Source organism: Globicephala melas, chromosome 12 (genome assembly GCF_963455315.2).
Source record: "Globicephala melas chromosome 12, mGloMel1.2, whole genome shotgun sequence".
Classification (NCBI taxonomy): Eukaryota; Metazoa; Chordata; class Mammalia; order Artiodactyla; family Delphinidae; genus Globicephala; species Globicephala melas.
In genome coordinates, this window is record NC_083325.1 from 20,351,010 (window position 1) to 20,365,150 (window position 14,141).

General features: G+C 38.4%; 1 protein-coding gene across 2 annotated transcripts in view; it reads right to left on the reverse strand.

The window, feature by feature from the left end:
- The window catches only part of CTNNA2 (catenin alpha 2), a 1,193,101-nt gene that overhangs the window by 790,218 nt on the left and 388,742 nt on the right, over window positions 1-14,141 (reverse strand). For both annotated transcript variants that reach the window (XM_030837530.2, XM_030837533.2), the window contains exons 5-6: window positions 13,488-13,607; window positions 8,591-8,857 (exon numbers count right to left, since the gene is read on the reverse strand). In XM_030837530.2, the coding sequence (XP_030693390.1) occupies window positions 8,591-8,857; window positions 13,488-13,607 (387 nt within the window). The remainder of the gene's footprint in view (window positions 1-8,590; window positions 8,858-13,487; window positions 13,608-14,141) is intronic.

Genomic DNA, 14,141 nt, shown 5'->3' on the forward strand with positions numbered 1-14,141 from the left:
TAAAGAAATCACACGTTTCACCACTAAACAGTTCACTAGATAAAAGGACTTGTTTGGTTCCCAAATTTTATAGTATGGCTAATAAATAAATGATAATCAAAATCATATTTGCCATCACATATTTAGACAGTTTAGAATATGATAATCAATTATGTCAATATTCACTGTTAGATTTAGTACTAATTATTTGAAATAAAGGTGAACTCAGATCCACAGAATCAGTCAATATTCTTAAAGGAGAAAAATATTATCTTGGGGAAAATATAGGTTCTTACATTTTCCCTTGTGAAAAGAAATAGAACTTGATTGGAAATATAATACTTTTGATTAAAGACATCAGGGAGGCAAATAAATGAGGATTTGAACCACAATTTTCAAGAAGGATATTTCAAATATCATTCTGCTATTTTGCGCAATGACGTTTTGTAGCTCCATGTTTGCTAATTGAAATGTAGAAGAGAAATTAAATTGTCTTGGGATATTTCCTTGGTGTAATTATAATAAGACATGACAGAAAAGTAAATGATGCTATCAGGAAATACTCCTAGGCTTATAACACCTTATAAAGCTAAAGTTTCTGGGAAGCAAGAAGACATGGGAGGCATCAATGTTCCAGAATAAGATTTCTCAGCAATAAATGATGATACTGGATAAATGGGTCCCTGCTTCCTGGCTCAGGAAGAATACCTTGTCCCAGATGTTGGCTGACTGTCTCACACTCAGCCAGTAGAACCCCTCAAAACTCCACCCTGCCTTGAGCATCTCTTGCTATAAACTCATTTGCATCTGTATCCATCTTTACCACCTTCCCAGGGCTACGAACTTTTCCAAAAGGGATTAATGCAACATCCACTGTATAACATTAGTTTACAAAAGCTGTCATAAGCAGATTAACAGTTCTCTGAAGGCAGGCTACACCCTCTCCATATTTACATCCCCTGAGTTTGGCTGCATAGCATGTATTTAGGTTGTGCTATGTTTACAGTTAGACAGAAACCCACTGGAGTATGGTTTAATGTTCTATTTGGCCACCAGATGTCAGTGTGTGATAAAGAATGCTAAAACACCACCGAATGTTTCTAGCTAGGAAGGATTAAAAGTACATTTTGGTGAGTTTAATTTGTCAGAGTAAAAAAGGGCAGATCGATTCAGAGAAGATATGAGAATTGCTGGACCCTACTAACCCTGTTATTACTATTACGTCCTACCACATGGGAAAATGTCTCCACTTTTTTAAAGTGTGTGTAAAAGTTTGTTGTTTTTTAAAAGTAAAATAAACATTAGCAAGCACACACTAATTGGAGCTCGATTAAACATAAATAGCTTAAACTAAATTAGAAAAATCCTAGGTATTGTAGAATTTGGAATAAAATGTTCAAAATATATATCTATAAATTACCAGGCATTTCATAATTATATTGGGAGGAATGTAAGTTAATTAAGAGCCAGAAAAAAGAAATAAATGCAAGAAAGTTATATTACATAAAAAAACAAATATCCCACAAAAGACTGAAAATTCTCAAGACTTGACAACTGGACCTGTAAAAATGTTTGGTTTTTTTACATAGTTAAAGCTTACTATACAAAGCATTAACTCTTTCAATAAATGAAAATAAGAAGTACAGTCCTCAAGGTCTGTTGATTCTACTCCTTCAATGTGGTTCAGATCCATCCACTTCTTCCCATTCCTGTTCTCACAATGTCATCAGACATTTATAACCTCTCGCCCTAATCACTCTCGCTGCACTGCAGCCTTGCCCTTTTCCAATCCATTCTCCACTCTGCAGCCAAAGAGATATTTAAAAACACAAATCTGACCATGCATACATTCCCCTGCTTAGATCACCAGCAACTCCCTAATGCCTTCAGGTTGAAGCCCAGCCCCTTTCAAGGCCTACAAGCCTCTAAAAGCTTCCTCCAGCTCACCGACTTAGCCAGATTTCTCCCTGGGCTCCAGAACCAAATAGCTTACGTTTCCTCTACCCACCACACCTCTGCATGCAAGGATGTTCTTTCTGTCTGAGAAACAGTCTCATTCACACTCATCATGTTAATTCCTACTCATGCACCACGTCCTCCAGGAATTCTTCTCTGATTTCACCCTCCCTCATCTCACCCCTGCCACACATACACAGAAGGTTAGGTGCATACTAGGTATATAGGTGCATGCCACAGCATTTAAGCACTGCAGTAACTATACCTGTTCAGTAAGCATTTCTCCTTTACACCTTTATGAATGATCTTAGCTCTCCTGTGCCTAGACCTTATTCCAAGGCTTAGAGGTGTTATCTCCGTAACTTAAGGTCACACATCCTTTGTTACTTACAGGGCTTTAAGTAGTAGCCAGACATTTGAATCCAAGTTCTGGGCTCTTCCCAATGTCCTAGGCTACTTCTAAAAGCCAATTAAGTGGGAACCGCTTCGTAGGAATATAGTAGAGAGCATTATTAAGGAGTACTAATACATGTATTAAAGAATAACAGACATAATAACTGTACAGATATTAAGCCTTCAGAAATATTGGCATGAACTCAGACAGGCAGAAGATTGCTGAGCTTGCCTGCTCCATCTTTTTAGCACCTGAATTAGAAATCTTAAATTGCTTTTCAAAAGTTAAATGGTCCTGCTTACTGGCTTTTATTTGTATGCATTTGTCCCTCCACTTTGCTAATTGCTTTAGAACATGAGCTACATCTTGCATTTTCCTTACCAGTGTGTTTACAGTATTTTGATGGGGCCCTCTCCTCTCCTCTCTCCACCCTCACTCTAATGTAAACAAATACATAGAAAACTTATGATCTTCTTAACCCAATATGGGGGTTACCAGATGTCTGCAGTCAGAATAACTTTACAGAACATCAGAGGAGATGAGGCCTGGGGTTAGCCTCTCTGAGCAATAACTATGTTGATTTCCAAAGCCAAAGGGAGGGTTAGAACTGGGAAAGGACTGAATAAGAGGCTCTGTGAAATGTACTTCTCCAAGGAGACCTTCCTCCTTGCCTGATGTTGTAGAGACCATGAAGCAATAAAACACTTTAAGAATCCCTGAGCCAGCCAGAATTCTGGTTCATGGCTCCTTAAGGGACTAGCGCTTCCCCAGGAGCATCTATCTGGGCCTGGTAACAAGAATAAGAAATAATTATTTCCTATTCAAAAATATGAAGAGTGATATTTGGAGAAGGGGGTCAACAGAAAAACTCTACTTCAGATTCCTTCAGCATAGATCTCTGAGGTCATGTATTTGGGCCTGTGACCTAAGTGATCTACATAGCCCTCCAGCTCTCCACTGGAGCTATATGCCAACCCTGGATCCCAAACCCTAGTCCAGGGTTGTTATTACTCTCAGGTACCCAGAAACCTCTTTTCATGTCCCAGCAATGAGCTGGGGTCCTGCTGTGAAGTGATTGCTGTCACCTGGACTCCTGTTCCTTCACCTCTTTCTTTGGACTAAATCTCCTAGAATCTGAGTGCACCCGCTGAGGACAGCACACAGTTGGAATAACCCTATAGGGAGTAAACACTGGAGCACGAAGCTGCTTCCTGGGGTGTGACAATTCTCTCCCACTGTAGTTAGGCTCAATCCCTTAACATTGTCAGATTATAGATCCTTGCCGTCCTCATCCACCTGTGATACAGATGTCTCATCATTCCTCATACTCACACTCCAACATTTCCACCCACTGAACGCCAGATCAGTGAGAGAATTAGCACTGGATCAAGAAATGAAAATGTATTTTAAAAGAAGGAGAAAAAAGGAAGAAAACCTAAAAGGTAGAGGGGAGGTATGAAAAATTAGGCAGAAATAAACATGGCAACTTACACAGGGTTGGTATGTCATGGTGACATTTCAGCTCAATGTGGTTGAGACCAGGCTGTCCTACTTCTCAAGCACAGATATTTAAATCTTGCAGGTGAGAAGTAATACAGTGAAAGAGAAAGTATAGTTAATACTATTCAATGCCACCCTCTTTCCAAAGGTGAAGCAGTCAAAAACTAGAAAATAAGAGCACAAAGATTTCATGAGTGAACGTTCCCTAGAGACCCTCAGACATAGTATCACAGAGGAAGGGCAGGAGTAGAGGGTAGACGACAAGGCTGAAAGAGGTAAGAGCTAGTCAGAGGCCAAGTAGATTAGAATCTACTTCTTAACTCTGTAAGGAAAACAAAGAGTGAATAATGAGAAGATGGTAAGTATGGTAGTCTAACATTTTAATTCATTTTCTTTTTAGGTTGTAGAATACAAATACATTTTTTCTATAGGCTGAGGGAACCAAACAAGTGGAGTAGGAGAAAGTAAATGTAAAAGCAAAAGAGAATTATTAGTCAAGCCAATTCCCAGGGAAATGGGAAAAGAAAGAAGCAAAACCACAAGTAGAATGCTTAAGATTAGAGGACTTCGAGATTAAGGTTAGAGGAATTGTCTGATTTAAAAGAAAATAATAACTGTAAAAGCAAAATAGCTATCAATTATGAAGACTGGACCGTGAATGGTGTCAATTTCCATTTTTCTAAAGTATCTTCATCTACAAAAGAAAGCTTCAAAAAACAAGGCACGGCATCCTCTCTTTTCTTTAAAATAATAATGAGATTCTTTAGGAATAAATTTTCATCTTCCTTTCTCCCACTCTTGGAAGTTTTCTAGCAGTCAAAATTGACATGATAACATGATTTACTTCTGAGCAGTCACCACATTTTTCTAAATTCTTTTCAGTATCCCTTAGTAGATAGCTTCACTAGATAAAATTACCTATCTAAAGTTGCCACATTTTAAACAGAGGTTGATTTTTCCGTTGATTAGCAATCATTTTACTTTTTGCTGTTATATCATTAGAGACTCTCTTGACAGTTTCAAGTTGTTAAAATACTGGGTTTTTTCTTTCAGTCTTTTACTTTATAAATCACTACATCAACCCTTCATGTAGGTAGGATAATAATGCCAGAAAATAGGTCACCAAGCATTGAGCCATAATTGTAACTATATAGTTATACAACTATAACTAGGTAGAAATCAATCCTATAATTTTAGACAAATGAATGCAAAAATACTAATTTTTGCCTTGTTCTTAATCAACTGAGAAACTCGAAGCCACTTCTTCATCCTACCTCCCAGAAAAACTGGGTTTAACACAATGATGACTATTATTATGAAATGGTCTGGACTTCAAATTCAGCATTAGGGGATGACTGAAAATATATTTTGTATTTGTACGGTTCTTTTCACTTCAGAATCTCAAAGTTGCTTGACTTTTTCAAATCCCTATTACATTGGCAAGCCACCAAACCAAGCACCGGTAAGGGATATTATCAGAAAAGTAAATCACAGGAAGTGTTAGTGAGTTTCCCACCCAATGTAATATCAATTTGTTTAATATCTGAGAATAGCATTTAGGATTTAAGACAAATGCCTGTGAATTCTAAATCAACTTCAAGTCAATACGCCTGGGAAATAAAAAATACCGAGGTATTCATTATGCAAATATAGAACAGAAATGTATAATTCTGTTACAAAGAGAAATGGAACATTATTTTAGTGAGAGATTTTCAAATATCATTAAGGACTGTCTAGGTTTGCTGGTGTCAGAAATGATAAAAAACCTACAACTGGTTAATTACATTATATCTTTAAATAATAATATTTTACTAGCATTACTACTTTTGAGAAAGTACTGAAATCAATTTCATTTACTAAATAACTGTTTTTAGAGAACCACACCAAATGGGATTACTATCTATGAATTGCTAATTGAGAGAGCTCCACATGTTGATTTCTGTCAACATCTGAGAAATACAATTTTAAACATTAGATAATGTTGCATGCAATTTACATAGCTTGAGAACTAATATACATTTAATAATACAATATTACTTGGTTAATATACTAAGCTAATATAATATACAATTAGTTAACATATAAGATACTGAGTTAATATAAGTAATAAACATCACTTAGTTAATATTTATAATGACACATAGCAACAGATAAAGTTAATAAAATATAGTGACTTAGTTAATATGCCACTTTTTTTATAAAAAAAAAATCTTTGACTATTGCATTCATATGTTAACCTCCCAAAGCCTATTTGTCCATAATGAGAAGATACCAACCTATTAGAACAGTTGGAAAGTACTCCAACATACTTTACTAGTAGACTTTTCCCACATGGCCTAAGTTTTATTTTCTGAATCCAAAGCCATAATAACCCAAATGATGCCTCAATTGTTAAATTCACTGCAGGTAAAAGCTCCTTTTAATGAAAATGGTTGAGATACAATGAAAATGGTTGAGATACAAAGAGAATGGGAAGCTGCAGTCACCACGCTCTCGGGCAGAAGGCGGCAGCAGGTGAAGAGTCTGGACATTCCTTCAAGAGAGTCCTCTGTATGCTGCATATCTACTCTATTACCAGGTTCTCACTTAGGCTTTATTGTTTACTTTTTGATTATAAAATAAACTATGATTATAAAAGTGTAATTGTGTCAAAATCTAAATATTCTTTAATTTTAAAAAGCACCATTTCAGAGCTTCCCTGGTGGTGCAGTGGTTGAGAGTCCACCTGCCGATGCAGGGGACACGGATTCGTGCCCCAGTCTGGGAAGATCCCACATGCCACGGAGCGGCTGGGCCCGTGAGCCACGGCCGCTGAGCCTGCGTGTCCAGAGCCTGTGCTCCGTGACGGGAGAGGCCACAACGGTGAGAGGCCCGCGTACCGCGAAAAAAAAAAAAAAAAAAAAGAAAGCATCATTTCATAAAATAATTTTGTAGTTAATGTTATAATCTTCTATTCTGTTTAACGATGAGACAATTTTATTCTAATGCACTCAGTAAAAATTAAGTGGCATTGTAATGTGTTAATATCTGAGTGCATGACCTGCTCATTTTTGTTTTTTTAAATTATGGGCTCATTCATTCTTAACCCAGAAAAAATAAAAGGAAAAAAAAATTATCATCACTCTGTCAAGTTCCAAAAAAACCCTCCTAGAATTTTTATACAGATTGTCTGAATATTATAAAAACTGATAGGGTCAATAGTTTTTCCTACCTGGGATCATGACATCATTTACCAAAAAGTACAACTTACCCCTCAGTAAAGTAATATAATTTTCTATCTTAGATCCTCTACATTTGTATCAGGATTATTTCTAACATAATAAAGAAATAAAATTAAGTAGTGAAATAAAGCCAACAAATTATTTTTATTGTTTACTTTGTGAACAGGATCTCTTTTCTATTATTCTATTTTTTTTTTACATTATGGAAATCTAGTAACTTCTATATCTTTATTTTAATATCAATAACCTCACTGAAGTATCTTATTAGTTCCAATGAATTTTCTGTTGTCTCCTAAAACTTTGTGAATACACTACATGTTAAGGCCTAATTTCTGTGGTAAATACTTGAAATTTATTGTATTTAATCCTTATTTTAGAAACTTTGGAAATAATATATATATGGTCTGAGTTCAATATATGTATTTTTTTTTGACTAACTGAAAAAATAAAAGAAAGAAGAGAGATGCCTGTGAAAACTGGAAAGAATTATCTGTGTATAAAGTGTTATAATTATCCTTCCTTTATATCATCCATCTCCATACCTTTAACAATCATTTGCTCCTGGTTCTATTTTCTAGCAGGCAGCCAGTCATCTCCTGCCAAAAATTCATGTCAACATATCCAAAAGCAAACTCATCATCTTTCTCCACAGCTGTTAAGTAACCAATTCTTCTCCTATGAATTCCTGTTACATTGTATTTTATCACTTAAAGGGTTTCAGTACATTTCTGCATCCTTCATCTCCTCTAAGGGAAAATATAACTCTTAAAAGCAGATACTAATTATTTATAAATGTTTTTAGCTCACAACACATGTAGGCTCTCACTGAACATGGGATGAACTCAACTGAATTCCACCTTCTCACAGGTGGGCTATATCCTGGCCCAGGGGCAGTGAGAGCTGTCATCCCAGGCTGTTGATGACATGCAACCTCTCCATTCATTCGGTTGCCATGACTATGGCACAGTGAGCCATCCTTCTACTGCTTCCCTCATTGGGACACACCCCTAGAAATAGTAGGTTCAGAATGTGGGTCATTCACGGGACTAGCAGAGGTGCCACCCAGAGAGGCTGATGCGAGGAAGACCAGGATCCCGGATGGGATGAGAGGGCAGTGGAGTCTGCTCACCACTGATTGAAAATGAAGAAATTGAGAGCAGTTCTTCACCCAAACAGCATCGAGGCAATCCACATCTACACTGCCTATGACATTTGCCTCTTTAATTATAAAGATCATCCTGCAAATGATAAACTGTCCCTAAAATAGCCTGTGGTGTAGGAAAGTTACCGTGTTCAAGGTTTCTACCTGCATGGGATCAGGTCCTCTTTAACACAATTGTTAGTTCCCTTAAAGACCAGTAAACTAGGTTCTACCAAGATGTCGGATTCCTAGTAACAGTCATACATCAAGTAGTTTAACTTACTATCAAAAGCCTCAAGAGAGGTAAATCAATGTATATTATCTTGGTGGCCCTTCATCCCAAAACATTTTTTTCAGTGAAAACACACGCCCTTCTGGGTATATCACCCAGATGCTTACGTCAAATTCGTTCAGAGCCGCAGCCAGCTCCCCGATGCCCGTGTGGCCTTTGGCTTCGTCGGTGGGCGAGGTAGCTTGAGCAGCATTGGAGATGCCGGCAATGGCCTCCTGCACTTGTTTGAACACGTAATCTCGGTTGGCTCTGGTGGCGGCAACATCTGGATGCCGGAGAAAGGCTTGGGAGGCTGTGTACAGCATTGTGGCGTTCTTCTTTAGAGCCCCTCGGGCGGCTGCCATCTCATCCCGACAATGAGGGTCCTTCAGCTCCTGTGTGTGCAAAACACAAACCCGTCACTTCCATGAAGCTTGCCATGGAAGTGTCTGTAATAGAGCTTAAAGTCACAGACATCTAGGACCACTGAATTTTAGAAACCATCTCCTCTCTCTTCTCTCTAGCTGCCAAGACTTTGCACGTACTGTTCTTTCTATGTGAGATATCTGAGCATCCCTCTTCCACCCTATCCTTTCCCCTGATGGGGCCCATCCTCTGAGAACCTACTCTCCATACAACTCTTCTATCTGCTCCCACAAGACCCTCTTCCCTCCTATCATTAATACTCATCAATGCTTTATTGTATTTACTTATTTAAGTATATGTCTTTCTCCTAAACTGTATGCCTAATGAGAGCAGAGAGCCCTAGCTATCTTGCTCAGTGGTTCTTTAGGCAACAGCACAGTATCTAGCCCATGAAATGCATTCAATAAATATTGCTGCAAGAATGTCAAAACTGAGCCACCAACAAGGTAAGTGGCTTGAATGGATCAGAGTTAGTTATCAGCAGATGGAAAACCCAAACTTCAGTTTTCTGATACTGTGCCTGACTCCACATTCAATTACAATCGCAAACATGGGAAATCGAACTCCTCTGATTTTGCTTAGTGCATCACTGTCGCTTCATTATCATTTTCAGCACAGGGTTCGTTTTTTTTTAAAACTACTTTTGATGGCGGATCACTCATTTGAGTTTAGGGAATAATAAAAAAAATCGATCAAAGATGATTTGCTTTCTTAGTTTGGGATGTCAAAATAGTACCACTGGAGAGTCTCTTTATTTTCAGCTTTAAAGGGTATTGTTAAGAAAAGGTTCACAGCATTTTTGGAAATGTTAAAGGCAGTACTGTTCTCTGAGGACCATGTAGGACTGCCAGCTGAGTACCTCTAGGAGAAAATTTCTCTAGCTTCAAAATCTATCATTAGAGGGTATTTGAACCACTGGGGTTCTATTCCTATTTGTTCACTTGGTACATGATAGATGGATGACCTGGAAACAGTGAATTACATCTCTTCCATGGGTCAAAATAATTCTGAGACAAGCACATTATATTTGATATCTAAGATTGTCAAGACAAACTGACATTAAGTAGTAAATAACTAACTGAGCCATCTATCTCCCTTTGCTTAAGCACTAACAGATCTATGCCAGCCAACACAATTTCTAAATTGGGATGACTTATTTTTAGCCCTAAAGATCAACACAGATAAATCGGGAACCAACATGTGAGGGTATCCTCTACACTGGTCAATAATACAGGTGGTGCAGGTAGAAGTTTCCTCCCAACTAGTCATGAAGGGTCTTATTAACCTCCAGAACACCTGGTCCAGAAACCTTAGACTCCATTCTGGGATATATCTATACTAAAAAAAAAAAAAAAATCTAAATATGAAAGTGAGAAAAAGGAGGTGGGAAATTCTTTCCATAAAGATATTTTTAGAAACATTTTTAGTCACATGAATAAAACCTGTAAACAATGTAAATGCTGATTTATGAAGAATTGGTTAAGTAGACTATTGAAGTTTTCATTTGATGGACTCTTTATGTGGATATTAAAAGAAGTTTCTATAAAAATAATAAAATGGGTAATATTTATAAGATAAAGAAGAACACTTTACACCTATTTGTATGCACGGTATGATTGTAAATATGTTACAATATGAAGATAAACAACTGAAAAGTAATATACCAAAATATTAGCACGACACTTCTGTGGCTGGTAGAGTGTTATACAATATTTTTTCTTCTTTTAATTCTACTTTTTTTCCTACATTTTCTTGAAAGAGTGTGAAATAGCAATTAGTTAAAACAAGGTTTATGAGATAAAAATAAATTATATTTATGGGCATTCTCAGATGAATATCTCATATATTACTGTGGATTTTAATACCAGCTACATGCTGATGACTTGTTTCCATCTCCAACCCACATCTCTCTCCTTTTGACATTTCTACATGGATTTTCCAAGCATCTCAAAATCAATGCATCTAAGTATGAAATCTTGATCTCGAACCCTCACTGGTCCCTTTCCAGTCTTCACCCATCTCAGTAAATTCCTCACCATCTATCCATTTGCTCAAACAGAACCTCAGATGTGAACTGGTTGCTGTCACTCCCTAAACTCCCACAGCCAATTGCACAGCAGGTCCTGAGTGTACTATTTTCAAAATAAACGTGGATTCCCTATGCTTTTCTCCACCGGTACTGCTGCCAAGCTATTTGAGACCACCACTGAGGCAGAAAAGACACAGCTGGGCCCCAGGACAGCCTCCTCATGTACAGGCATGAGTCAGAAGGCAAAGCTACCTCCTTGTTTTGCCCTTACTGAGGCCATGATGCATGGAGGAATGGCATCTAAAACAGAAACTTTGTAGCGTCTGAGCAAGAAACTCTGACCATGAAAAACCATGGAGCATGTGCAATAAAAATGCACAGGTTGCTGATGACCCTATAGGACCTTCCACGTGTGGCACTCAACTAGTAAGGGACAATTTAAGGGAAAACAGCTCCTAGAGTGCATGTAGGGTGGCTTCAGGAGACAAACGCACAGGACCAGAAGCTGATGCAACCTGGTGCAAATCCAGGCCACACCTCAACCCTCTGCTCAAAGAATATTCCCCCCTAATCAAAAAGACCCTCACCCATTCAAAGTGCTAAAAATAAGACAAAAACGGGATCTACAACCCTGGGTGGCACCCCTCACTCTAGAGGATGCCCACACGCTTCTCTGAGTGTGTAACTTTTGCTTCTGTCCTGAATAAACTGTGTCTTTGTTCTCTTTGCGCCTCAGACTCAGTGTGTGTATTTATTTTTTCCTCTGTGTTTTGCGTTCCTCACCAAATTCATTTGGACGAATTGAACGAGAGCCTGAACTTCTGATAAAGATTTTCCAGAATCACCAGCATCGCTCACCTAGATGACTTCAGCCCCCTCCCAAATACAACTAGTCTCTCCTCTTCCATGCTACCCCCATCTTTGCAACGTACCTAGAATAACATTAAACTGTAAATCTGAGACTTTGATACCAAACTCTGAACTATTCAACTACTACCCATTCACTTACAATAAAATCCAAACACTCTACAGGACTCTGAGTGTCCTGGCACCCACCCTTCTCCCCAGCCTCCCCATTGGTCACTGAAATCAAGATTCAATGCATTTTTTTTTTCAGTTGTTTAAACAAGCTAAGTGGCTTTTGGGCCTCAAACCTGTGCTTCAGAGTAACTTCGCTCCTAACCACATTACATTGTGGGCTACCACACAAGATTCCACTTGAACAAAGGATTCTGCTGATAACAAAATACTTAAAAATAATCGCCTGAACTAAAATCATGACTGTGTGCCCACCACAAAGGACACTGGAAGCTCTTTAGGGGAAGGGACTAGATCTTGGTCAATTTGTAATACGGGTGTCACTTCAGTCTGGCACAGATGAACACTCAACAAATGTTCACTAGAATTCTCCTGTTGGTCACAGAGAATCACAGAGAACCTTAGAAAAAGTCACTAGGAAGTGCCCAAAATGTTGAAGAATCCTGAGAATAGTCAAGAAGATGGATGAATAGGATTTTAACTAACCTCTCCACATTTAAAGATGTTTTTTTCTAAGAAGAAAGAAAAGGACGCACTCTTTGGAAACTAAATTCTGATGGTACCTACTGAACAAATAGAGCTGGCTAAATGGAGGGTGTCATCCTGAGACAAAAGGGAGGCAAAGAAAACCCCAGGTCAACCACCTTCATCAAAGTGACTCGCTACCTGTGCTCTCCCTCCCCTGTCCATTCCCTTCTCTCTCTCTCGTTCTCTCTCTCTCTGCCTTTTCTCTATTTTTCTTCGTGTTTACTTAATCTCTTGGATAAAAGTTTCACTGTACATACTACACACTTGGGGTGTGTATATGCACGGTGCTGTCCACAGGGCTGGGAGATAAAAAGTGAGGGCTAAGGACAGTGCCCAGGGAGTGGTCACACCACAGTTTGATATTCTTTATATTTCAATCGGGAGATTTTCCAAGTGTGAACAAAAGGTTAGAGTGTGGTCAGACATAGAGAACAGGCTTGTGGTTGTGAAGGGGGAGGGTGGGGGGGGAGTGATGGAGTTTGGGGTTAGCAGATGCAAACAATTACACATGAAGTGCATAACAACAGGGTTTTGCTGTATAGCACAGGGAACTATGTTCAATATCCTGAGATAAACCATGATGGAAGAAAATATTTAAAAATGTATATATCAATATATGTATAACTGAATCACTTTGCTGTATAGCCAAAGTTAACACAACATTGTAAATCAACTATACTTCCATAAAAAAAAAATATAAAAGTCAAAAAAAAAGAAAGGTTAGAGTGTGGTAGGGCTGGCGTGGTGGTTCCCACCAGTGAAGCAGTTGGCCTGTGACCTACTGTAAGCACACAGGGGCCCGAGAATACCCAGGGAGTACCAGCGCGGTACGGTAGGGCCAGAACGGGCCCGAGTAGGAAGATGCCTTTGTGATCACAGGTTCCTAAGGCATCTGATGATCTGATAGCCGGCAGGTGCAGCTGATCCACTGTCCGGGCCTACAAAACTACAAGGTTACTTAAACTCACTCACTTTCTCCCCTAGATTTCCAAAATCTTTCCCACCTGTTGTCTTCTTGCAGCTACATAGTTAAGTTTCACCATCTCTTTTCCAAATTCTTTAAAGCGATTTGCAAGGTCTTGCTCATTTGTAGCATTTTTGACAGCTTCTAAGGCCTCCTCCACCTGAAACGATAAAAAAAAAAAAAAAAATCCAATATATTTATAACTGGATAGTTAGTACTGCAATATTATTAAACATGCTAGAAATGCTAGTTTGTTAAAAAGAAAACATTTATTCATTAACATTTAAATAAAATAATGGGGAAAAGTACCCCAAGAAACATTTATAATCAGAAAAAATATTTGTTCAACATTTATATATTTTGTATATAAAAGATAATAATTACTGAACTCCTAAAGCATATAAAATACTACATTGAGATGAGGGGAAGATGGCGGAAGAGTAAAATGCGGAGATCACCTTCCTCCCCACAGATACACCAGAAATACATCTACACATGGAACAACTCTTACAGAACACCTGCTGAACGCAGGCAGAAGAACTCAGACCTCCCAAACGGCAAGAAACTCCCCACGTACCTGGGTAGGGCAAAAGAAAAAAGAATAAACAGAGACAAAAGGATAGGGATGGGACCTGCACCAGTGGGAGGGAGCTGTGAAGGAGGAAAGGTTTCCAAACACTAGGAAGCCACTTTG